At 40.4% G+C, this 27,978-nt stretch overlaps 1 protein-coding gene across 2 annotated transcripts in view; it reads right to left on the minus strand.

Moving 5' to 3' along the window:
* The window catches only part of DACH2 (dachshund family transcription factor 2), a 266,714-nt gene that overhangs the window by 54,373 nt on the left and 184,363 nt on the right, over nt 1-27,978 (minus strand). For both annotated transcript variants that reach the window (XM_054169395.1, XM_054169393.1), the window contains exons 4-5: nt 10,397-10,552; nt 7,603-7,775 (exon numbers count right to left, since the gene is read on the minus strand). In XM_054169395.1, coding sequence (XP_054025370.1) covers nt 7,603-7,775; nt 10,397-10,552 — 329 coding nt within the window. The remainder of the gene's footprint in view (nt 1-7,602; nt 7,776-10,396; nt 10,553-27,978) is intronic.

The raw sequence follows: 27,978 nt of genomic DNA on the forward strand, positions 1-27,978 counted from the left end.
AAATGGGAGTTATCTGAGTAATTCAAAAGCTGATGACTTGGAAAAACAAAGTACTTGGGCTCCTTCTGGTAACTGCATTTCCCCTACTCTCTTGCTATAGAATAACCTCTGCTTTAACTAATTTGCTTCCAGACTCAGGGTCTTGGTTTGAAACGTTCAGGCAGAAATAAAAGTGTCAAATAATGATGTCATTCTTAATCACACAGTGAATCACTTTCTACGAGCATTAGCTGATTATGTCACCTAATGTATTCCCAGTTACAAAAATGTTACAGGCACAGGATGAGAAACTTTTCCCTATAAGCATCAAAGGAGCTGAAATGCCCTCTGCGTCGTGTGTACTACAAATGAGGGCAGAGTATCATCATGTAAGACTGCACATGGATGGAGAAATTGTCTGCTTCCAAATGTTTGTGTGGAAATGCTGAATTTCCCTTCCATAATGAAGAGCACTATCAACAGCCTCTTCTTTTTTTTTAACTAGTAAACAGATCCATTTTTCAGTCCTGTAATCAGTATGCATCTATTTAGCTACTTAACAGCAATGTGCTCTGGTTCATTAGGTAGCTACTGTTGTGTCTCAGCCTAGTTAAAATTTCACAGCAAGTTAATCTATTTTATTACAAATGAGAACACAAGTGATAATGTCCTCCCCATTTTCCAAACACAGGGTTAACAGTATTTGTAACAAATCAATAAGGGCATTTAAATAAGAAAATTGCAAATCTAAAACCTTAACATTTTTCTACACATTGATGGCTTCATTTTCTTTGCCATCTATGTATTTTACAACCCTGGTACTTCTCATGTATCTTTTTCTGTTGCTCCTCTTGAAAATAGCTCAGCTGCCGTCAGCAGGCTGCTGTGCAGGCTGCTTCTGCTCTAGGTGTGCTCACAGTAATGGAGAAACATTTCTAAATAAAGTCATCCTTCCCCCATTTGTATTTCCTGCTATTTGACAAATTTGCAAGATTCATATTCCAGCTTATAATGCAATGAATTATATACATAAAATGTACAGATTGTGAGAATTTACTGAAAAATTAAAACATTTCTCACATCTCCCCTATTTGTCTATCTGTAGTACCTACTTCATCTCATCTTTTCTCTTCCCTTTACAGAGCTGTAACATAAATTCTCAAAAAAGACTTTTGCAGTATTTAATCCTTTTGAAGGGTAATATATATCTGCCTCACTAAAGATCAGTGTCTTGCTTTGGCTCAGAAAATGTAGCTACAGAGCTTGACATTGTTAATTTTAGTTGTGATTTAGGTTAACGGCACTGAAGTCATCACCTCATCCAATTTCCAGATACATCCTTGATTTCACCTCAATATCCCTTTTTCTATCCCCTCTGAGGTAGTACCCACACAAATAACATCAAACACCACACAACAGTTGCATCCACACTAGTTTTTATCTGAAATACATATGGACAGCTCTCCTGGTTTTGACATAATCATCCTGACCTTAATTCCTTACCTCTGATTTTTTTCATAGTATTGATCTTCATTTTGTGTCAGGAGTTTCAAGACATGATGCTGCTGGATTTTCCTTTATTCTTAGCTCTAATCTAGCTGTAATTACTCTTCCAAATGTTAATCTATTAATGAGTTCCTAGAGGATTTTATGGCATTTCACTGCTGACAAGCAAGTTTTGGAAGTTTGTCTGAGTCCTGGATATTTTACTCAGGCATTTGTCTTGATATTTCATATTTAATTGAGGTGCTGCTTCTGTACAGGGCTCTGCAATGGCAGGAGAGCTGGAATTCACCAGACCTTGCTCATGAAATGGAGGGGAAGATAAAATGGGGATTCTGCTGGTTTTAGTCTAGATTGGAGTTTTCAGCTATTGTAAGATGCAGAGCTGATGACACAGGGTTCTTGGGCTCTGGCAGAACAGATGTTTCAACATTATCTGCACGCTAGTTGCCCACTGGAATGTTTATTGTGCTGCACCTCGATCTACCAGTACTTGTCACTAGTTAAAAACATCTAGAAATCAGAGTCTCATTTTCTGGAGGGGTCTGTGAAGGCAGGAGCAGTCAGACAGAAGACTGGCTGAAAACCTCTTCACCTCCTACCCAAAACTACCACAGTTTCATGGCTGTGATATCACGGCTCCTATTTCCCTGACTGGATTCCACCCTCAATAAGAGAAGCATAGGCAAAGCATACACAGTTTCAGTTAGCAAAGAACTGAATTGCTAATAGCTTTGGGTCAGATTTTCTTCAGTTAAAACTAAGCCAGGTGTTTCTTTCCAGTAGACCTTGGTTGATAGTATCAGTATCTGACTTCTAAAACAAGTTCATTTTTAATGATGATCTGAAGTTTACAGTCCTTACCTAATGCACATAATTGGCATTTAGGCTTTTCAAAGTAGAAGAACAATCCTGACAGCTAGCAGGAGCTGTGCTAAATTTGAAATGATGCCTGACAGCGGTTGAGAAGAAAGATGATGGTGAGAGTTACTGCTTCTGGGCAAGAAACAGTGCTTAGGTTTGTATTTTGGATCACCTCGGTCTGGAGCTTCGCACACGCAGAATATGGATGACTTGGTGGTCTTCTGAGCTACTTATAGCATCTCCAGTTGCTGTAAGAACTGGAGATGAACAAGGCAAACAGCTGGTCTAGAAACTAAGATAGGATCTGTATGTCTGAAAGCCAGCTGGACACCATTCATCTTTTGCAGTGTATCAGGAAGTCACTCACTTAAAATACCTACTTTGCCATTTAAAATGCATTCCCCCCCCCCCGTTTACATATAGCTGTTTCAGTTGTAGTCAACTGGCAATTATTTTCCAAATTTAGGAAATAAAAAACTCTTCTGTGTTTACTGAATTTTTAATACCAGATGTTCACTTGCCAGTTCCATTACCTTGTGACTCCTTCCTATCAATTCATTAATTGCCAGCTGCTCAGCCAAACAGAAAGCCGCAGCCAATCGGCTGGCACTGGTAAGCTGCCAAACACCAGCTTCCTTCTTCACCCGTTCTTAAATCAGCAGGCACTGAGAAAACTATGGCAACCTCTGCTCAGATATTGAGATTTTACCTTTACCTTTACATTTCACTCTGAAAGTGTAATATTGACTGAATTGGCAAGCATCTCGCAGTGGAAACTTTCTGCTTGTACCCCTCCTGTGAATTGTTTCAGCCTGTGCTGCAACTGAATGAAAGAAAGGGGCTCCCAGGACTAATGATGATAATGCTAGATCTAATCTACTTTACAGCTATATTAGTTATTAAGTACACATGCAGATGACTGAGCCAATACCTAAAACATCTGAGCCAGAACTAAATGCTAATATGTGCTTGGCCTGACAATATTCTCTTGCTTGCTTTGCAAAAAAAGAAGCTTCTCACTCTATTGTTCTCCATCTGCAAGTTTAAAGTACGTATCCATTGCTTATTCTTCAAGCTAGCAACTAGGTGTCTTGCTGTTAAAAAGCAAGGCATTCCTGGCAGGGAGAGGGACAGGCCTCCCTTCAAAGGAGGAGAGATGAGAAGGGTATTTTATGCAATAACACCTCCCCACACAGTACTTTATCCGTGAATAAAAAGATATGAAACTCCATTCTTACAGCCACAAAAATCAGCCTCAGAAGCAGCAGACTTAAACTACTCTGTCCCACACGTCACTCCCTCCGCAAATTCTAGTACCCATTTCAACAAGAAGCTGCCAGCAATGAACACATGCTAGGAGATGGGACAGAGTGAACCTAAGCATGAGAAAGAGAACACAATTTTCACGGCAGCTTTATTTTATACATCTTGCAATGGTCTGAAAACAGCTCAGAATGAAAGGAATGCAGAGAGAGCTGAAATTAAATGTTATAAAATCTGTAACAGGAAATATTCTAATACTGAGAATAGTTGTTTCAGAATATTTGGAGGTGGTCACATTTTTCTGGCTGTCAGGTAAATGTTATGAATATGAGTTGTACAGCACAGAGAAAAGAGCCCCTCTCAGCAATGATTCACAGCCCATCTGGATTCTCTGGGCAATTTAAAATTGTGTCACACCCGTCCTTTACAAATGCTTTAATAATCCCCCCAAATCAGGAGAAGAACAGAACACAAAGGAGACTCCTAGAACTCAGCTGCATGTCTAGATCACACAGTACAAATACTGTACAGTTCTCTTTAGCAGTAGCTTAAACATTCAGGCAGAAATTGTGGAGTCAATATTCCTGAGATTTCAGTTTCCCTACCCAAATGAAAGAAATATCAATTCAAATTCAAAAATATAAATGCTTTGAGGTTGGGTTCTTTTAAACAAAGCATTTCTAATATATTTTAACTTATTTTCTCTGGGTTTTCCAGCTGTGTTCAAAAAAAGTGCCATTTATTCCTAACTGGGACCTGGATAAGGACAGGAAGAATAAAAGAGAAGTAGGAATATGGACAGCAAGCATGAGGGAATGATGATAGAAGAAAAACGGACAGCAGGAAACCAATTTGCAGAAATCCTCCTACTCAGGAGAAGCACATCCCTCAGTGGCTCTTAAGAGGTTGTTAGAGAGCCAGGAGGAAAGGGAGGGAGAACAGGAGGGAGGAGAGATGGAGGAGGAAGGGTGAGACATGAGCAAGAGGAGCAAGGAAAGTGTAAAATACGTGGAGGGAATAGAAGGAAAAAGTGGGAGAAAAGGGTAAAAGAGCCTCTCAAAACTCTGGCATAAAACTTTGCCTCATTACCCTCAGTACTCCTTTGATAGCTAAGAGAAAAGGGAGCAGCTTAAGGTCCCACAATTTCAATCTCACCCTAACCACAGTATCTCACATCAACCCATTTCAAAGGACATCTGGGAAAGTGGCTTTTCAGAGAACAGAGAAACACACACACAGTCACAGCATCGGACACTCCGCTCATGCCACTTTCCTAACCCCAAATCTCCTCCTTGCCCCATCCCTGTCATTTGGCTGACATTGTGTGAGCTAATATGGTTTTTGGTCCTATAAGCTCCTTCTTGCTTAATCTATATAAACTGAGGTTTCAGGCTTCATGACACTACCTCAGCACTCCTAATGCCATTATTGTACAGAGTTTGAGGCCCCATCCTACTATGGCCAGAGATGTTATATGGGCATGGTCTGACCCTGAGGTTCCCAAGTACACTCTGAACAGAAGAGCTAATCCCATTTTTGCTGTGACACCTCTTTGTGTATCTGCCAACCAGGTTAGGTGCTGTGAGGTCTCAACTCCTTTGGATTCATTTTAAGTGAAATGATCTGCTAAGATTTAGGTGCACTTTCAGCATTCTATTCAATTTGTGTTTTCAGCATAAATCTTAACAGCCCCTTTATGATAAACTGTGTCATATGCTGTGAGTGCATATTAATAGTCATATTCATTTGGTACATAATTAACCATATTCATTATAGGGCCACTGTAAAATAAAAGTCTTATCGTTAGATAGTTATTGCTCTCCGGAGTTGAGTTGTTCTATAAACCTCAGGGAAAAATCCTTTCTCTTTTGTATAAAGGGCCCATCAAAGGCTGGCTTCTGAAGATCTGAAAATACCATTACTGAGCAGACCTTCCCGAGCCTCAGGAGCAAAATTATTGCATGACAGCAAACTGCTACATGTTTCTTCCACTCCACATTAGTCCTCAAGACCAGGCTGGCAAAAGCTCTGGAAGAAAAAGAACTAACAGGAGAGTAGATGCAAGAGAGAAGAGCTCTAAAGGGTGGTGCAGTGAGTGTTGCTGTCAAGTCTTGGTTTTGCCATAGAAAATTCTCAGTTGCACAGATTCTTTGGAACCATTTGAGCCAAGTGTCAACCAGAACAAGCTCTCTCAGATGTGCAGTAAATCACTGAAAGACTGGATTTATCACAGGGGCACGGTCAGAACTGGAGCTACAGCACTGCTAGTGGGTGCTGCTGTAACTCTCATCAGATCATATTATAGATGGCTAAGAAGTTTTTGTGAGCCTGACCATTGTTCCTACTTAATTTACAGTGTTCCTGTCAGGAAGAAATCAAGTTTCATAGTTGTGACATTCCTTTCTGGAGCACTAAATGTTAACTTTGCTGATCATGCATATCTTGGAAGAACAGCTTCTTTCCAAATGGCAAAAGTGACATAAAAAGCATAATGGCTTTATTCAAAACCTTTATAAAGCAGCTGATTCTCACACCTATAGAAAACAGGCCAAGTGGTATTTAGTCATCAGAGTGTGGAAATAGATACACACTCAATAGATTTGATTCATTTCTCCCATTTTAAGTAACGCTATGCTGCTGGAACTGCAGCCTGTCTAAAACTAGGCATCTTTGGTACTTATTAAATGCACTTCAATAACATCATATAATAAAAGTAACACTGCTGACAGATAAGAACAGCAGCAATGATCTTCCTTCACATGTTTCATTTTGTACCAGGATCTCATCTTAATTAGTTGTTGTCAGAGCTAGACGATAGTACATAAGGGAAGGAAAGGACAAAAGCAGCCTCACACTGCGTAATGAAACGAAGCTACAGCACTCAGAACGAACGAGAGAAAGATGCAGCATCACTTGCCAGGTGAGAGTGACGCAGCAATGGATGCACATTTCACCTCTGTCACATCAGCTACTGAGGTACTTTCCCTGACATCGTGTGGAGAAAATAATTCCCACCAGAGTGCTCCTGAGACCTGCTGTTGCTGTGGAGATACTGTGTATCCCCTAGTGCAGGTGTTGGGGGGGGGGGGGGAAAGAGCTGCAAACGAGTACCGAGCATCAGCAAGGGCCTGCTCATGAGCATCCTTAAACCTAACTGCTTGTAAAATCTATAGTTTATATCAAAAAAGAAATAGAATCATTTACAAATACATATTTAACCTTCATTTTGACAAACTGGCAGCATTTAAAACAGAATCACAAATGCCAGGTTGGAGGGGACCCCAAGGATCATCTGTCCAAACTAGGAAGTGGACTCTCAGTAAAGAGGAAAAACAATCTGAGGCAATTTTGGAGACGCTCAGGGCCAGGAAGATCAGAAGAAAACCAAAGACCTCCAGAGCCTCAGCAATAGAAAGATGTGATGCTTTATGCTGCTGTACTGTGACAAAAGAGATTTGTCTCATTCCTTGAAAGTATGGTGGTACCAGTCAATACAAGCATGGAGAAGAAACACATTTTATCCATCCATAAGGAAATTTAGGTGCGGCTTACCACAGACTACACTCACTGAGGCACTTCAGATGATTTTTCTCTGTAACTGACTTGTTCTGGAATTGCACTGCACTAGAGCTCCTGTTAAGTTTTATAAGATTTTCTTTTATGTATAACATTAACTTTGATTTTAAACAACATTGTAGAATAGCTTTTGAGCTTTAACAGATGCAGCACTGCTTATTCCCCTAGGCTCCAGTGAGCGTTAGTATATGTTTTTAATTACATCACAGCTTGGTAGATACAGTAGAGCATCTTAACTTCTTGACTGTACTCAGGGGGATTTCCTCAGACTGAAGCACTGTCAGGCACAGCAGACCAGGTGTGCTACAGGCAGTAGAAGCTCATCATCTCTTAGCTATCTTCCTTAAGAAAGGCCTTGTAAATGTTTTGGTTAGCCCTCAAAAGCTATTTTTTCCAAGTCTCAGAGATGACTCTTACCTTTATAACAGAGGCCCCTGCCCTGGAGAGAGGACTGTGCATTTGGGCTGCTGCAGCCATGTTAGCTATCGTGTTGAGGTGGTTCATCTGATTCATTGCCATTGCAACCGAAGCGGGAGGTAGGCTGACGGGAAGCAGAGGGTGGGGCATCATCATAAAGGGCAGGTCTATCCCTGAAAGACAGCAGGGGCAGGTTATTTGTGTCAGTCCCTCATTTACACCCCAGTACCTTCATTTTTTGTCTCTGCATTCCACTGCAACATTGAGTAGCCAAACACAGTACCATTATGCCTTCATAACATTCCAGAAGTGGCTGCATGGTTTGTAGCAGAGAAACAAACATACAGCATTAGCAAAATGAACATACAACAGCAGTAAAGAAAAAAACCCATCCAGATAAGTGCATCTTTTTCCATCATTTTATCTGAATAGAAGAAGGTTTGGACTATATATGCTACTGAACCACTGCACAAAAAGGCTGCAACTGTAAGATGTTTTAAGAGGGGATAATTGTTGCCACAGGTTTTAATTCCCAAAAAGTCACTTTAAAATGTCTTCTGCTATAGATATGGAACAATTTAAGAAGGTATGAAATTCATTTGGACCAACTGGCAGATCTTGACATTGCCATAACACAGGTATTGTGTCTATTTCACCAGGTGTATTACTTGTATTTAGTCATGACTACAATGGAAGCAAGAAAAGAGTCACTGGAAAAAGAAAAAGTGCTTTCAGGGTATTTTGCTTTTAAGAGTTCTCTAGAGAGACCAGTTGAAGATAGCCACTTTTGGACACCTAAAACTACTCTGTAATAAAAACCAGGACTCCTTCTGCCAGACAAAATGCCTTAGCACTTTTCTAAATGAGATGTAGGTGATAAATTCTCTGTTAAAATGCTCAGCTACCAGTAGTAAATAACAATATCATATAGCTGGTGATAACCATATGCTGTTCACAGTCATTATTTAGAAAACTTCCCTTTCATTTTGGCTCTCTTTGAACTCTTTTAACTGAGAAGGCCAATCCCTATGCTCATGTATGAAGAACTTGCAATAAAAAATATCACTGATGACACAGCTTATGTTGCTCCCATACAATTTCCCGGTAGTGATAAAGAAACACCACTGCACCCACCACCAAAGGCAGAATTATGTATATCCTGAGCTCCCACACTGTTTCTGTTTTGCGTGGGTGTATCATGGTCAACAACTATGCTATCTTATGGTTCATTTTATATGATGATCCACACCAGTATTAATTATAATAGGTAATAAGCAAAGCCCACATACACCTCCCATGACTTTAAACCACACTGACAATCCCCTTCAGTGCTTATATCCACAAGCCTTTGTTCCCCTGCATATTTCCTTTAACAGCCCAATAATCTTTCCTCATACTCTATAAGAGTTCCAAAACTCCCAGACACCATCTGGCCACATTGAGTTGTGTGTCTACTTAAAGTCCAATTGACATGCAAACTAAATGCAAACTACAAACAGAATTTAACAGCACATCACCAGTTTTAAGACACAATCCGTCAAACATTTCAGAGGACTCTGAAGAAAATATAGCCTACACTTGCAAATCATTGGAAATAATGTCTGACATTCCATAAACCCTTTCACAGCCTATAGACATTTGCCTACTACAGAATCTATTGGAAAATACCTTTAAAATTTTCTTTCACAGCAAAGAACACAATGTCCCCTGTAGGGAAAACATCCAAAAAATGCTGAATTATGCCAGAATAAAAAAATAAAAGGCTAAGTGGCAGTGAATTTGAGCCCCAGGATCTGGTGGGTCTTTACTACCAACACAGACCCCAAAATGCTCATGTCCAGACCGTTCAATGCACAAAGCAGACCCATGTTGTAGGAATCACTTCAATGGATTTGATTTGTTCAAGTCTGGGCCCCTAACACAGGTAGCAAGGAATTCACAAAACTGTGTAAGGAGCCAGAAATGTCATTCAGCCACTAAAACGAACACCAAAAACCAGCTTCCCAAACTTGGGAGGATGAAGAACTTCAACAAATAACAACAATAACTCAGAAAGAGTGAGATGTTCATTCTTCATCCACCATCATCTGTTAGAACCAACTTTACTCCTCACTAGTTTGTAAAATATCAATCCTAAACATCTTTTCTCAAAATAACTTTCCCTTCCCTTCCTCCCCTCTTTGGGTGCAAAGGAGAAAGGAAACTGCTGGCTCCACATCTGCTCCCTTTCTAAGAAAAGGAAAAGAGATGGCTTTGAAGGGAGCTTTAAGTTCCAAATCCAGACTTCATCTGTGTTATTTTAATCCAGTTGCCTTGAATAGCTGGGTTCAGTGGATGACCTTGCCCACACTTGGCAGGGACAAGGCAAAACAAGGCAGAGGCTTCTGTTCACTTTTAACTAGACATTTTGTATTTATTCCTGACTCTCATATTTTTGGTTAGTAGTCAGCATTTTCCACTGGAAGGGAATTTTCTCACATAGCTAAAATTTTAACTTTATGGTTATTTTTTCCTTTGGCCAAGCCATGGAAATGTCACTTAGGGACTGACAGTCCCTAACCTAGAGGGGTGTGACTATTATAAGAGGATGGCTCTATCCCAGTGGGTGGCCTGGGGATGATGCACAAGTGCATCAGTGAAGGGAGGCCTGTGAAAGGAGTGAAAGGAGGCCTGACCTCCCGTCACTCACGTGTCTCCTGTCCATTTCCCCACCTCCAGGAGGTTGAGAAGCACCAGCCCAGCCTCCAAGCAGGGCTCCAGGCACTTCTCTCCCCTGTAAGAGCACAGTACGTACTGTTGGTGAGCAGGTGATTCTGCTGGAGAGGACTGAGTGGGTGTGCGCTTCCAAGGCTCGACTGCCCTGACAGGGTGGGATGGCCAATGCTGTGCTGTGATCCTGCTGTAATGGGAGACTGAAGCTTGTCTTTATCCCAGGAGGATTCACTCCCACCTGCAAAAGAGGGTACAAACAAGCCATAAACAACACATGCTTTTCTTTAAAGACATTGTGCTTGGTTAGCAACGAGCTAATCCTCTTCACCAAAGCTGAGCACTCAGCACAAACACAGCACCCGAAACCTGCAGCTGAAACTTGAAAACATGTATTAATAAAATATCTGTCAGGAAAACAACATGATCAGAAACTTGCAGCATCACCTGCTTTCACAATGCCTGCTTCTGGAAACAGGAAAGGCTGTTTGTTTAAGGATAAAATCTTCCAAGTAACCATCAGTCACAATTAGGTTGGGTTTGGAAATCATCAGTATTTAGGAATTTAATTCTACAGAGTCCAGATATGGATTACGTGCAGTAATTACTGTCCAGAGGAAACCTCAGCACAGCAAACTAAGCACTCATGTGCTGGGTCTAGATACCTGTTTGGTTTCCTGAAGAGGGTGTTCTGCAGCAGCTTTACAGATCGCAGATCTCTTCAGGATTATACTTACACACTTGAATAACAACAAGATCCTTTTAAACAGCAGTTTAGTAGACCGTGGTAGTGAATTCTGAAATACATCTGGTCCACAAAGTAAACCATCTTAAAAAAGAGTGAGCATTTTTAGAGTAAAGAGGCATTTTAAGCACACTCCCTTCTCAGGCACACTCCACATTTCCACTCAGATTGCACATTTTCATACCAATCTATAACGGCAGCAGACAGAGGCAGCAAGCAAAAAAACCCAACCCATTTTAATTGAGTATGAAAGTAATGGAAAAAATTCCATTCTTTATGACACTACTTAGCTAATAAACATGATTAATTTGGCTACATGAAAAAGTTTGAAAGAGCAGTGATTGAGGAAAAAGGAAATCACTCCATCATTTTAGCATTATGGCCAAGTCTGAATTACCTTCTTATATGAGATTTGCAATTTGTAAAATGATGAGTAACACACTGACAATGAAAGATGCACTGAAGGATGCCCTGTGATAGAGTACAGCATGGCACACTGCAGCATTTAGAGGAACTACCCGAGTGAAGCCTGTGCCAGCGTCTGTGTTACTTCATACAGGCTATAGCAACTTCTTCAAACGACATTTGACTGATACTGAGCAGAGAAGTTGCTGGTTCTGACTCCTGTGAAAGACAGGTGCTATTGTTTGCTGAAGCATTTCTCAAGTTAAATGTGCCATTAAAAAAAAAAAAAGTATTTTCTGAGGAATTGTTTAGCTTTGATTTCCCTGAGTTTTAGTTCTCTCCATATGCTTTTTCAGTACATTGAAGTTTAACATTTATACGTGACTCCTCCTCTACAAACACACATAACATTTACCTCAGCATCAATTTTTTGCTTAGAGATTTACATAGACTAGAATACATAGAATAAACCAGGCTGGAAGAGACCTTCAAGATCATCACGTCCAACCCCTCAACCAATCCAACACCACCTAAACAACTAACCCACGGCACCAAGCACCCCATCAAGTCTCCTCCTGAAAACCACCAATGACGGCGACTCCACCACCTCCCCAGGCAGCCCATTCCAATGGGCAATCACTCTCTCTGTATAGAACTTCTTCCTCACATACAACCTAAACCTCCCCTGGCGCAGCCTGAGACTGTGTCCTCTTGTTCTGGTACTGGCTGCCTGGGAGAAGAGACCAACATCCGTCGGTCTACAGCCTCCCTTCAGGTAGTTGTAGAGAGTAATAAGGTCACCCCTGAGTCTCCTCTTCTCCAGGCTAAGCAACCCCATACAGGTAACTTCATGTATCAGGGCAGTGGCCACAAGAGACACTTGTGCACCGGATAGTTTGTTGGGAGATCTTTTGAATGAAACCAAAAAGCTGCACTCCTCATCTGACTGTCTCCCTCCTCCCATGTACTTCTCTCCAATTCCTCCAACCCCAGGTACAGATGGTCTAAAGTCTTAGTCCATCTACTACTTATTTCTGGAAGTTTCTCTTGTCTTTCCAAGGCCTCATGCATCTGCCCACCATACTTCTGCAGCCTTACTAGCTTCTGTGCCCAGCTTTACAAGGTTGCACATTCCAGAGGGAAGTACAATTATTCCTTTTTCACAGGTGGAGAACTGCACTGCAACGAAAAGTGACTTGTTTAAGGGAACCTGTGTGGAAGAGGACACTGTATTTAAACTATGGTGTACAGTCCAAATCACTGAACCAGTTTTTCTTACATATGGGGACAATAATAACTTCTTTCCCTGCAAATTCCACTTGTAAATCTGCTCCAGTATTCAGTGCCAGCAACACAAGAATAAATTGCAATACACTTATCTCTACAGACCATTCCTGTATTCTTATGTTCTCTATCACCTCTCCTTAAGGGAAGGGAAAATTACTGCTCTGTGTGTGATGTATAATAAAAGTGCATGACAAATGAAATGTATCCTGACCACAGAGATAACAGCTTCACCACTTCATCCGGACTGCACGCACCATGTAGTAGCAAGTCTCTTAAAAAGAAAACAAGGAGAACTTCTTCTTACCTAGAACTGTCCAATTGTCACATGTTTTATAAGGGCTCTATGATTATCTCCAGCCTACAAGTGGGAAAGTTGAGGTGCAGAACTACGAAGCAACTTCCTCCTTGTTACCTGGTACACCAATGGTGGAAGTAGAAGAGAAGTCAGGTCTCATGTGTCCTACCTACTCCTGTGCTCTGTAGCACAGACATTACAATTCATCCTACCCACAGTCCCTTTGCATAGCTAAAATGAACAGTTTGAGAAGAAAACTTGAACCCTTCCCTGCAGTATCAACTCCTATACAGTAAGAAAAGTTTGTAACCAGAACTAGATTTACATTCTGAACCCACGCTGTAAAACGCAAACCTGTAGTGATACACTCAGTCCTTCCACTATCATGTCATTTAATTTTAATGTTCAGTTTTGAACATACCCATTTTCTTATTTAGTAATACTGTTGTCAGCACCTTATATCAGCAAGTACATACTTGACACACACACATATATATATCAATGCATATCTTCAAGTTCTTTGTTACCATAACAATTAGAAGTGAATACATCTATAAAAAGTAAATCCTCCTTAATACTTCAAACTTTCAGGATTTGTGTTGTCACTTTTTGTCCAAACTGGTGCATCAGGAAGGCAAAGATATCATACTTTGATTCTAAATCTGCAGTATGAAGAGCTACCAGGTGAAATTAAAAAGGCAACTTTGTGATATGAATGGCACAATGCACCACAAAGAAATCATGTTATGGGAGTTTTTTCTCTCATCATATTGAAAGAAAAAAAAGTTTGATCTTTGAGTAAATTTGTATTAGAAAAAATCATTTCTTTGTCCACAGTAAGCTAGTGAAGGTGTTCTCTTTTTTTCAATATAGAAGATAAGGAGTCTAAACTTAAACAAAGATCTGTGCCTGCCGTACACATTGAGATGGGCTTCAAGTAATTTCTTCTAGGTATATATGAAGGAGCAAAAAAGGCCAACATACATCACTATGGAAAATGACACAACAGAAAACAGCAACACAACTCACTTCATGTCCAGATTATGAAGGGAAATGGAGCTTTTTGTATTTTAAATGGAAAATAATAGTTCCTCTTAAAACAGTAGTACCTTGATTCCTAAGTGTCACAGAAATATTCTTAGAGCACTCCGAAGTCTGTTCATTTGTCAGAATGCCAATGCCTCATCTATAGGCTTTACAAAAAGCTTTACATTTAACACTATTACCTGCTACCCATCTGACCTTCCCTCCAGCAGATAAAACTAAAGGACAGAAAGGTAATTTTTCCTTATCTTGTTTGCATTCTAGTCGATCTTGTCCCAGAACAGATTGTACTCAGCATTACAAAACGGCAAGAGAGACAAGAACCTTCATCTTCAAAGCTCCTGAGGCGCGTCAGAAGCAAGCACGGTGCCACACAGCCGTGCCAAAGTGGGAAGAAAAAGGCAGAGGTATTAGCTGGCCACAAGAGACTGCAGAAGGCACTGTCTGCTCAGCACAAGCAGGGATTTCAACCATCCGGCTCAGGTAAATGTGTGTGTAGAGGTCTGCTTTCAGGCTTGCAGCTGGAACTGCACTCTACAGATGCCTATGCAGAAATGCACTGTGGGTTTCAAAGGGCACAGATCAAGACTGACAGGACACTACATGAGTCTGGTAAATGAAAGAGTTACCATATACTTAATTATTGAAGTCTGGTATTTACCAGTCTTACCAGGTTAATTGAAAGAAGTTCTTTGTGTATGAATTTCACTTACGTTCAACTAAGCAAAGCTAATCTAACAAACCCCAGTCCACACACCTCAAAAGGAAAATGTAGGCAGAGGTGAGCTTTGCCTTAGACCCATTTATAGCCCAGAGGCCAAATTCTGCATGTACCTGTTCCCAAGTCCCTATGAACAATGAATCTAGATGTACATGGAGTTAAACCACAGGTAACATGGACAAACAGGGAAAATCAGGCTAAGCAATACATACCCAGGCTGCTGCTGCTGTTGTACACTGCACTCACAAAGCCACTGCAAGGTGATTCACAATCATGTACATGTCTGTAAGCAAAGTGCCTCTGTTTAAGTTTCATTTGGTTTAGCTGAAGGAAATGTAAGAGATGAGCTCAGCTTAATTTCTCTGAAAATGCTGCTGCTCACCTGTCTGAGTTTAGTACTTTTACAAGGCAACAAGCCACACGTTTTCTAGTAATAAACCTCTCTGTGCATTTGTGGTTTTCAAAAGGAAAGCCCCAAAACTTTCTCTGATGAAGATATATTTGTGATGATTAAATTAGTGTCGTGGTTTTAGGTACTGAAAGATCTCCAGAAAGTAATCAAAGTTCAATTTGGTGACAGTTTCTTTTCATTTGGTTTCAAATTCATTTTATCAGCCCTAAAACTGTCTGGTCTAGCTAAATGAAATTCACTCCTGTCAGAGGTACCTTTGAATTGAACAAGCACACTGGTTCAATCTCTGTCTGTCATCTTGTTTTTTGTTGTGATACAGCTCTGAAAAATGGAACTCAAATTGTTAAAAGCAATACCATCTTCAATGTCCAATTTTATTCCAGAATTATTTTAAAACACATTTTTCATGCTGTTGGGCATATTAAGCATAACATCAGGGGCAAAGAAAAAAGGATTCACAGCACTGCTATTTCAGCACCAAGAGTTTCACAGAGTCAGAATGGTTTGGTCTGGAAAGAAACTTCAAAGATCATCTAGTCTAACCCCTGTGCAGTCAGCAGGGACAAAATCAACCAGTGATCAAACATTTAATTACTGCTATCATGTTTTGACCTTAACCAAAATTCAAAGTATGTATCACCTCTTAACTTACAGGTGCCCTTTGAAAGGTTTTGGTTCATCTAGGAGCCCAGTACTCCTAAACCAACAGGAGCCTATGTGCCAGCACTCTGAGCCCAGCATTTTCGAGCATCCCAGCCTAGCTGTTTTTACCAATACCCCAATTTCACCTTGACACTGTGGAAAACAGTCACTTCCTTGGCCTACACAGAACATTCTCTGCTGAAAACACTTCAGCCTACAATCTTATGTCGACCCTTTCCAAGGCATCAGCATTTGAATGTCCAGGTCAGGATTATGACCCTTTTTGCCTCAAAGTCTGCCCTTTGTGTTGGCAGTAGACGATGTTGTTTATGAAGACCACGCAAGTGTGACACTTTCTGTGGTCTTTTATTAATCCCAAATATACTTACTGCCTTTCAAATGGGAATGAGATTTTTAATCAGCCCCCAAAAGCATGACACCCACCTGAAAAACCTAACTGGACGATTTGCGATGCATTTAAAGCTTTAGAGCTCTGATTTGCTTAGCTGTGTGTATTCACCTAGATCAACTCCTGGACTGTGCCCCGTATGAAAGCCATGGAAGTGTGCAGGGTAAGATATTAAAACTCAAGAAATCCAGTGATGGTTTTACTGGGCTACTTCCAAAAACTTATCAAGTGGTTCAGCAGATGTAATTACTGCTTAGCCCTGCCAAAGCTTTGAAATGTGCCCATTAATTCAGCAATTCCCAATCTGTCCATCAGTCAGTCATACTTAAAAAATATGTCTGTCACAACTTAGGTGAAGTAATCTGTTGATAATTGTACAATAAGAAGGCATCTGAAATCTGAATATCATTTCTAAACTTTTTGAAAAGTCTTAATGACAGCAAACCCAAAGTTTATTTCACAGCAAACATGATTCTGAAGATAACTGGGAATATGTCAGAATATTTGATGCCAATTTAATTAAGAACAATTAATTCCGGGGGGGGGTGGACTTGATGATCTCCTGAGGTCCCTTCCAACCCCTATCATCCTGTGATCTTGTGATACTTTTTCAGAAGATAAAAGCAGAGACATGCTATTCATTTAGGAATCTAATCATCCCTCCCTAACTGTCAACTGCTTCCTTTAAAATGAACAAAGGAAAAGAAATAAGGTGGTAAATCCAATCTGTTCTGAAGTTCACAAATGATGGGTGAAGGTTATAGTGCTAAAGTACAAGTCCAGGGAAGTCTCCTTATTGCCACCTACCTTGGAAAGTCAGGCTGTCCTACAATGGGCCTTTCCAGTCAAAAGGAAATCTCACAGCTACAATCAGACACTCTGTGTCTAACGCTCATTAACAGTGTAAAACCTCTTCTCTCTCACAACAGCCCGGGTCATCATCCCTTCAAATGACATGCACAGAAATGCTGATGGTTACTAAAACATGACAGGGGCTTTTCTCCTGCTTTCTAAGACCAGTGTAGAGGAGCTACCGGCTGCAGAAACCAAACCGTTTCAGCAAAACAGTCTTCTGTGGATAACTGCTGAAATATGGATGGCCTTCTCCTCAAGGAACTAATACTGGAGAATGTGGAAAATGTTGCAAAGCAAATAAAAAGATGCAGGGAAAAATAAAGAAAACACCATGTGATGTAAAGGTCTCCTTTGATAAAAACAGAAACTGCTCCAAGAGGCAGCATCTTTATTGAAACTCAAAATGTCAAACACACCTCAGTGGGTCAGCTGACTCAACTTGTACCACCAAAGCACACCATAAAAGTTTGATTTAGCAAGATGAAGCATTATGTTTACAGAGGGCTAGAGAAATAGAATAATTTTCATTAAAAAGCACCAATATGTGAAAGCACTTCTCAAAGCTAGCTATGTGTACCATTCCCTTTTCTTTTGCTGATGTAGTCATGCATAAATATTAATCAAAACAAGTAGCTTCTTGGCTAAGAAGCTGACATACTGAAGAAAAGCCCTGGTAATTAATAAAGGAATCCTTTGCTTCTTTGTCACCTGAGAGTTAACCATGTGATAATGAAAGGGGGGTGTCTGGGAAAAGCCTGCAATCTTATCAATAGTTAGGTATTTATGGCCTCCTAAGTGGAAATTAGTCATGCTATTTCAGAAAGCAGGGGCAAGATAACTAAAGAAGTAATGTCTCCTGAACGACTGCTCACAGACAGCTACAGCTCAGCCAGCCTACTACCTTGTCTCCAGCAAGGGCCAAAAGCAACAGGTACCAGAGAGTTTAAATACAGAGGAAACCTAGAGTGACAACTTCCCAGAACGCTCTCCAACAACTTATGCATAAGGTACTTCCTGAAACAGAGATCTCCTACAAGTTTATAACCTTTAATAGATTTTTCTTCTGTTAAATTAACTGGATGGCAATTTTTTCCATCTACAATATCCTGCAGCAAGGAAGGTGTTCTAAGCTATGCACTGCATGAACAGCTACTTCGTTTTATTTGCAGGTGTGTTTCAGAGGCTTAACTTGGCATTTGCTGCCTTCCTCTGACATCTTCTGGTTCTTGTAGCAGATTTAATGAGTAATACATCCTTATTCAGTGTCTTCTATACAATGAGTAGTATCATTCTTAGAATGAGGGAGACTTAAAGCCTGAACTTTCTTTTGGATCTACATCAGTGTCAAAAGCTTATGCAATCTCTTTCCTGAGAGGTAATAAATGACCTCCACTATTGTAGGAACCTCAGCAAGTTCGAGTACCTGCTGGAAAGCTGGGTGAGGGACAGCCCTACTCCTGACAGCTTACAGAACATGCTTTTGACAAGAGAAGGCTTACAAATATCTGTAGAAATAATTTTTTCCATAGACATGATGCTGGTGAACTTAAGAGAGAGGACAGCTTGTAAATGTTCAATAGTATTCTGAAACGTAAGCACAGGATTCTGGTTCATCCTGCAAACCCGATCTGCTCCCTTCTGCACTCCAAATTGTTATTGCTACCATTTTCAGTAATACAAGTGTGACTTTATTGCCATTTCTTTTTCTATACAATGATAATAACACGGCACTAGAACATGGTATCATTTTCAACAGTAGGACCAAAGTCTGTCTTCAGGAGCATGTGCATTTCAGAGAGAGAAATAAGCTCAACATTTTGGTCTGTCATGTTTTTATTAGTGTTGATGATGCACAAGCCAGAAATAAAAACAGCTTAACTTTCATATCTTGAACAGAGTTTGCAGGGCAGTCTGCCAGAAAGGATAAAACATACGTCTTTCTAAACTCAACAACTGCAGCCAGAAGCCAGCAACTAGGATTCATATTCCAGTGATGATACTCTTTGACACCTTCACTCACCACAAACCAAGTGGGGTTTTTTTGTTTGGTTTTATTGTTGCTATGGGGTTTTTGTTTGGTTGGGTTTTAAATTACTCAATATTCCCCAATATTTAACAATGGGGTTGACTTGATGGGGTGCTTGGTGCTATGGGTTAGTTGTTTAGGTGGGTTGGATTGGTTGATGGGTTGGACATGATGATCTTGAAGGTCTCTTCCAACCCAGTCTATTCTATTCTATTCTATTCTATTCCATTCTATTCCATTCTATTCCATTCTATTCTATTCCATTCCATTCCATTCCATTCCATTCTAATGCAGTGAAACAACCCCTGAGATAGATGCACTGTATATTTTTACTGTGACTGTAACTAGCCAGACAGCTTAGTTTGATTTTGAGAGGCTTTGAGAACATCCTGTCACCCCCAGGTAACGCTACAGTACGAAATCAGATTGTTCAAGTTTCAACAACTTTTCATTTACTGTTTCTTTGAAATAATTACTATGAACAGTTCAAGTTGCAGCTTGTAATCTTCTGAGTTAATTTGTAGTGGCATAAATGAATTATGCATTTATAGTATTTTCAAACCTTCCTAATGCTGAAAGAACTCAGTGTAATACAAAGTATGGCTTGAAAGGATTAAATACAGCATGTGGCACTTCATACATACACATTCGGACAACCTCCAAACCGCTGCCAACCTGAAGCATCTACACAGAACTAAATGATGCTGGAGATTTCACGAGCAAATGACAGGCTGCAAAGGGATGCCTAATATCCTTTGAAACTGAAGCTGAATGACTGCAAGAAGAGCTCCTGTCCTAAGCCTGTGTTTCCATGATGGGTCAGTAAGCACAGGCACTCACACAGCTCCAACAAGCTATGTCAGTATGGGGAGCACTAGCGAGGTATAAACTAATTCTGAAGATGCACCATTTTTTCTGCCTGCCATTTGGTTCCTTGCACCAAGTTTCAAAAACTTTACAATACTGCCAAAACAAGGAGAGCCTGAGTAAACCTAATTCACATAAAAGGCCTGCAGTGAAATCCTCTGTGTTCCTTTTAATGGCAGTCTAAAAATAACAGGCAAAAAAACCCCCCTGGAACTATATTAGCAGCCAATTTCATACTTCCTTTAAAAATTACTTTCCTTTTTGCTCATAGCTGAATATATACCTCCCACAGCACTTGGACATCTTGTACATTTAATCAATCTTTGATTTTCAGATTGTTTTTCTAACTCAGCAATCCTAGCCATTAGGTGCTCTTATCTAATCTCCAGTACAATTTTCCTCAATGGGTATTAGCAGGAGCTTTGCATTAGCTTCTCTAAGGAGCAGGATCAAACCCCTAGATAAGACCAACAGTGTCAAAGAAACTACTCAGGAAAATACATCCTGAATTTGTTACTGTGTAAAGGATACTCCACATCTTCAAATGAGTATTTCTTTCTGAGGTATATGAAACCATAAATAATAACTATCACCAGAACAAACATGATTAAAATGTTGATATCAGTACTAGATAAAGCGAAAATATTTCTTAGGAAGAAATAAGTGAGAGGCTTCAGCCACAAAATACAACAGCACAGTGCCAAGCTGAACTTAACGAAGCTTGAGGTGTTGGACAGGATTCATTTCTGCTTCTGGTGTAAGTATGCACCACCTTGATTATCATTTAAAAAAATATTGACAGCTTGCCTTCTCATACCAATGCCTAGTAACAAATTCCAAATGTTTTGTCACATTTCTTGTGAGCAATGCCATCTGCCAGAGGTGGCATTTCATGGCTGTTTACCCTGACTCCCTCCAAGAATTCATCTGCCACTATCTAATGCTGCCTGAATAAAGGGGATTAAGACTCTGATGCAACAGAGACTATTGATAATTTGGTATAATTGGGAAGAAATGAAGATAAATGAGGTTGAGGATGGAGAGGCAATTAGTTGAGCTGCCTGTACAGCTGTGTTCTCGGCCTAGCTCCCCTGGCCTTTTCTTTGGTGAGGTATGTGCAAATTAAACATAATGACAAATACACTCTTCCCAAAGCTCTTTAGTTTTGGAAGCTTGAAGATATGATTTTCACATCTGAGATGCTAGGCAGTATTCAGTGTTAAAAGAAAGAAAGAGGTATTTTTAAAGAGTACCTCACTCTGCAAGAGCATACCTATGGTACAGCATCTGACATCAAAAGCTCTGGTGTGGCAGCAGGAAACAACAGTGGGGCTGGGTTTGTGGTTTTGACCAAAAGGATGAAGGCTTCTGCCTCCTTCAGTGCCACAGAGAAGCACGACTGCTCCACAGCTCTGGATGTCCTTAGTACCCATAGCTGGGTCTCAGTCTGCAAATACATTATATCCATGGAATTGGTCAAACAAAACCCCAGAGCATGATTCCCCTAAGATATGCTTCTTTGAAATCCAGCCCCGTGTTTTGCAGCTGGGCCTCCATTTTTCAAACTGAACAAGCACTGAAAAATATCAGTCAAAAATTCTGAGTGAAATGTCTAAAATAAACATTTCACTTTATGAAAGACCTTAGGAGTCATGGAATTTTAGTCATAAATTTAATACAAAGACAGTTACCCAGATATGAGCCTTATTTCTAGGCTGTACTGTTCAGGTGAGGCCAAGTAATCAAGTCTGAACATCTTCAAAAGTATTTAAATGCAAAGTGAAGATGGTCAGACTACAAAGCCCCCAGTTAGAAGGCACAAACCTGCTATCTGATTTGTAGCTCTTCTTTCACATACACTAGGATACATTTGTGGAGATACACATTAAAATGGGCACATAGTTTAATGTGGACATACAAACCCCACATTTGCCAGAAGAAACGACACTGCATGTATCAGAGGAGATTCTAACATAGTGTCATAAATGTCAAAGAATGTAAGATCCTTTTTAGAAAGCGAAGCAGTATTTACAGAGGCAGCTTTGGTTTACAGACACGTTCCCCTAACTACTGTGTGTATTTTCTGCTTTCATATGTACATGATCTTATCTGAATGAGGTCTCAGATTAAAGTCTTCATTAAACTGCACTTTTTCCTGCATCCAAATTGGCTCCAGGTATTACAAAGATATTTGTTGTGCTTACTTTAAAAATGCTCCTTGGATAAAGACAATTCTCCTGTGCACAGAAAGGATTTTGGTAAATTTTGGAAGAAAACTGTTTACTGTTTTAAGGGACAATAATTTAATAGATACACTTTGTACTGTAGATTTTCACCACAGTCGTTTTGCAGTGTAGTTCTTTGGTATGTTCTCAAAGCTGAAAGCACTCGAAACCATCCCTTTCCAGACTCAGAGGACTTTGGCAAAGTACAACCTCTCCTCCTCATTTCTTTTGCATATGCAAAACTTTTCTCAGTCTCAGCACTGCACTCTTTCTCCGCTACCCAGAGAGCAACCAACATTTCAGATTAGCTTTGTCTAATATGCTTTCTCATTGTGGATTAGATATCTACAAAAGACAACAAATAATTCACCTTTGATGAGGCAAACTTGCCAAAAGAAAAAAGAAAAATTATAGTTCACACTTAAATTTAAATTTACCTTGTTTCCTCTTACTGCAGCTGAAAATTCAGCAGAGGTAAAGCTTTACACAACAGAAGTTTTTAACACATAGCCCAGAACAGGGGTTTTTTATTAGGCTGCAATATTCAAATGGCACATACTACACCTCTGGTCTTTTACTGAAACCCTTCTCTCATTAACATTGTAAATGACTAAAAATTCTTTGCTGCCCATCTCCTGGCTTGACACTTCATCAAAGTATTCCAAGTTAATCTTTAATCTTGTGACTGACTGTGTACAGTGCACACATTAACTGAGTCACATTAAGCAGGGCTTTGGCTTTCCACTGGGAACAAATGCCCGTGTCCTGGCTGGAGAGACAGCCACGACTCCCTCCGGCTCTGCCCTGCTTTCTCACACCTGCACCACAGCTGTACACACTTACCAACACTCATGTTGGCAGCCTCCATCTCCTGGGATCACACAGGGTTGAGTGCTCTCAAACAAAGCCAAAATACACGTCTCTGTGGGTGCTCCTGATGTGTGTCAGCATTGCTGCAGTCAACAATGCCCAGTCCAGCACTTGCCTTTTATTTTACATTTGAGAAACGCGTGGCCCTTGCCCCTCGCTGCCAGCAGCAGCACTGGCTGCCCTGTGCAGAACAACTGCTGGCTGAGGGCCACACACTGCAGCCAGGCAGGAGGGAGAAGGCTGCGGCAGAAACCACAATGCACTGGGGAGACCCAGTCTGGGTCCATTCTGACAGCGACCTGCTTAAGCACGGGAAAAGGGATCAAACGTCTTCCCTAACTCAGTAGGTTGCTGGACACAGAAAGGATGGCAGTTTCAAGAATACTTCCATGGCCTAAAAGGTAGTAAAACTTCTGAGTGAGCAGGTTAGAAAACAAAGAGAAGTGATAGAAGCAAACACATGAACAAATTCTCCCTGGCACGAATAGGACAAAGGCAGAGCTGCAAGTGAAATACTGTGTTTTCCATGTTCATCTTGCTCTCATTTCCCACTTCCACATTAAAATATTTCTCTAAGTCCCTCTTCTTTTTCCTCTATTTCAAACAGCCCTTCCTCAGAGGCAGGTGCTAATTCTCTTCACAGCAAAATCCAATACCTACATCATAAAATGTGGCAGACTCATGATGACTGCAAGGGATTAAGTGAAGCTAAGAAAATACAGAGTTTTTATAGAACCCCTTCTCACTGTTTTTCAAAGCCTCTGTGCTTACAGCTGTATTAGGAGGCTAAACATGAGTTCTGTTCTACCTCTTCTCGATTCTGAAACTCAAGACACATCCAATTTTATAGTGGTACCTACAGCAGTATAATGTAAGATTTCTAAAGACAGAACAGCCACATTACTGTAAATGTAAATGTGATTTCTTGAAAGTGAACCTGGAAAGCAAAAAGAAGTAACTGGAGAGGTATTTCTGCAATACAATAAAGCACTAAAACATTCACACAAATATTTCTCTGCCACACCTCAGGTAAGCTTTTTAGAAGTGGTGCTGGAATAGTACGTAACTGAAAAATGAAGTGCAGGGAATAGCTGGCGATGCCCTTAAAGTGCCACCTGAAAAGCATACGCAGTGCCTAACGGCAAACAAGTTTTTCTCAACAAATACTACCCCAATCTATGAACTCGACTCAAAATGGTGTAAGTTGTGGCTTACCATGAGCTACTTGCATAAAGGAAGCTAGCACACAGCTCTAGCTGATGATTGAGGACAACAGCCATGGATTTCAACAGCTTTTCAGAGCCCCCTGGTATATGCTGAGAACAACAATATCAAAAGGTTCATTCCTCTCTCCAGCACTGCTGGTGTCAAGGTTAATGAGCTAAAACTTGCTAAATTGATATTACCAAACTAATGACTTTTTTATAGTATACTGCATGGATTTTAGCAGACAGGCTAATGTGGAACACTGCTAGTCTTAATTGAATCAGAAGGTACTGCATGTATACAATTAAGATGACTACAAGTGGAGGAGCTGTGAGGAAGTTGTCTACCTGGACACAGCTGCACTGAAAGTACAGTTTCTTGAAAAGGACAATTCCAGGACAAATCTGGCACAGAGTAAGTGGGTTCCAGCTGAACAGATGTGCAAGCCCAAACTGTTGCATTTGGAATTTTAAGAATAGCAGGAACTTCTTTAAAAAATATTTTCCCATCACCCAGACCATGCATTTGGTGGACTTGGTCCCTGCAGGGTTAATGGGTAGACTCAACAACCTTAAAGGTGATTCCGTGAGTCTATGATTCACCCATTAAGACAGAAGGGAAATGAATGCTTGGAGTCTACTTCCAAAATAGATGAACAAACAGCAGGGGAAAAAAAAAGAAGGGGATATTTAATGAATCATATTAAAAGGGAAGAAGCTTATGAAAAATAAATAGCATTTGTAGATGATTAAATTTTGAAGGTGAGATGTTGTGTAACTGCACCAACCATTTATTTCAGTGCCATAACTGCATCTAATAAATAAACCACTTCTTTTTTTAATCCAAAGTGAAGATTCACTGCTATCCTATGACTTGGGGTTTCCATTTACATAGTACAGGGGCAGGGTTTGGGCTGCAATTATTCAAGGCAGTTTTGAAGAAAGAAGAGCTGTTAGTCAGTTCCACAGAAACTGATAACAATTTTCTAGCAACAGGAAAATGCAAACATTTCTTCCACAGACAGTACCATAGAGTTTAAATTCTGAGAGGCTCATTAGAGATTACAGTATCACAGTATCACTAAGGTTGGAAGAGGCCCCAAGGATCATCAAGTCCAACCTGTCTCCACAGACCTCATGACTAGACCTTGGCACCAAGTTCCACCCAGTCCCCTCTTGAACACCTAAATCCTCCTAAATGTAAGATACCTATGGGTTTCATGCCCTTCTGTTCAGATAGTATTTTCCTGTTAAAGTTGAATCTCTCACTAGCACAGAAATGTTATTTAGCATACACTACATACCTAGATACCTTCGGTATTTATAAAAAACTGAGTTCAAATTCTTGCTCATGCCAGCTCTTCCTAGTCGTTTCTAAAGGACTTTTCTCCCTGGATCTAGGATTTTACAGAGAAGAGGAATCAAGTTGAATTCATCTTTCAAAAACTAGCTGCAATCCCAAAATCCAGAAGAATACATGAGGTGCTGCAAAGGAGGGAGGGTATTTCTCAAGGATGACATACCAACATTCTCCTTACATCAAGTACTTAGAGACAGTGAATCAGAAAACAGACCCATTGCAACCTGCAAGACTTTTCTTCCCAGTGCCCTTCCAATTTCCATCTGAAATGAGAAAGTAAACCACAATTTAACTATTATTGTAAGCCTTAAAGGGGGAAATGCAGCCTCTCATTTTAAATACTTGTCCCATGACATTAGTAATTGAAGATACAGCTCCCACACAGGTATGCTGAAGCTTCACTAGTCACTGAGTTTCACTTGTCTCCATCTCCATCCTTACAGTAGCCTGAGCATCTTATGAATCTATTCCCATTTTTATATTGCACAACTACAGAACAACCCCCTCCCAATTTTCTAGGTTTTAAATATCAATGCATGTCTGATCTTAAAGGCAAGCTCAACATTTATGCCTTGCCTTGGTGATAAAGTTCATGAATATATAATGAGGGTGGAACAACTCTGCCACTGATTAAATGTCAAAAAGGGTTTTATTGTCAAATATCCTGTAAATACAGAAGATATACAACAAAGAGCATTAATTGCAGATGGCTCTGTACAGTTTTTAAAATGCACATAATCTAAACAGGAAATGTTGATTTTCAGCTTCAACTATCAGTTTTAATTTACCTTCAGGATGTATCCCTAGCCAACCTGTAAAGATAGAGTAACTAGAAAATGGCCAAACTCAGGTGACTGGAAATGCTTCCTATTCAAGGGCAGATGTTAACATGTTAAGAGTCTATACCACAAGCCCAGAGGGCAGAACTAACCAACCTAACCCAAACTCTGGGTCAGAATTCTTTGTCAGAATTTATCTAAACCTTTGGGAATATGTAGAAAAGATACAATGTGAAAATTTGGTCAGGACAGATGAAAGGCTGGAATAGCCACCCTCCCTCCCCCCCAAGTTGAGAATGGGGCTTGACTACCTGTGTAGCTCTTCTGCAAACTAAGTATTTTTAAAAATACAAAAAAAGGAGAGAAGATGTAGCAGCTAGACTGCAAAGAGCTCAGGGCAAGAGTATCCTACTTCCAGGAAATGTCAGGAGATTCACAGGTGTATACAAGATAGCTGAGTGTATAACCAGAAGAAATGCTTTCTCCCTCCCCTGTTCTACTCTGCTGCACTGAGCCCTGGAACGGCCTTGACCCAAGCAATGTGCTGGGTTGGAAACCAGCAGGATATGAATCACCTGGAGAGAGGCCAGAGGAGTGCAGTGAGAACTGACAGGGACCGAGAAAATCATCAGTATGAAGCACATTCAAAAGAGCAGGCTTGTTTAATGTAGGGGAGGGAAGACAGGAGACTCACTAATAGTCTTCTCTTGATAAAAGTCATGTTCAGTAATAAAAGGGAATAAAGGGTTCTCTGTACCCACAGTGCTCAGAGCAAGAAGCAGCAAGGAAAAGCTATCAAGGAAAACTTAGGTTAAACATTAGGAAAATGGGCATGATTAGTAAGCCTATAAAATTAAGCTGTACAACTATCAGTCAGACAAGACACTCACTAGCAGAGTTCTTGCTTCACTGACAGCATGGATAAGAAAACAAGCCTGAAAGTGCTGTTTTCCTGTGCTACTGCATGCTGCAAGGTGCAGCACAGAGCCCAGAACCAGAGGCAGCGCCAATCTGCAGGGTGACACAGACTATCCTGAACTCTTCTGCCACTTCTAAACTCCATCTGATCCTGCTCTAGGTCTGTACAATGCAACATGACACAGAACACTGCAGGGTATGGCCTGGGGTGTTTATCCACAACAGAAGATCATGACCCTACATTATGGTCTCTCCTTGAGCTACAAGAATTGTTCAGGTAAAGCTCTCTCTTCAAGAAAACATCACAACTTGAGAAGATGCTGCTAATCTAAAACCATGAGGTGCAGGCTTTCTGTTCCTCCCATGATGAAACATGTACCTGCAAAAGCTAATACACAAAGTGACCTCTTAATTACTTCCCAGCTAGCACACTACTGGTTCCATTGCCAAGGTAATGAACACATTAAGATGGCATCTGGAACATGTACTAAAACTCCATGCATTTTCCCTTTAGATCGTGGACAAATTAGTAGCTTCAATTATATGTTGCCAACACGATTTTCCTCTCTATGACCAAATGGACCAGGTTTGAATATTCTTCA

This window comes from Dryobates pubescens, chromosome 18 (assembly GCF_014839835.1).
Source record: "Dryobates pubescens isolate bDryPub1 chromosome 18, bDryPub1.pri, whole genome shotgun sequence".
NCBI classification, from domain to species: Eukaryota; Metazoa; Chordata; class Aves; order Piciformes; family Picidae; genus Dryobates; species Dryobates pubescens.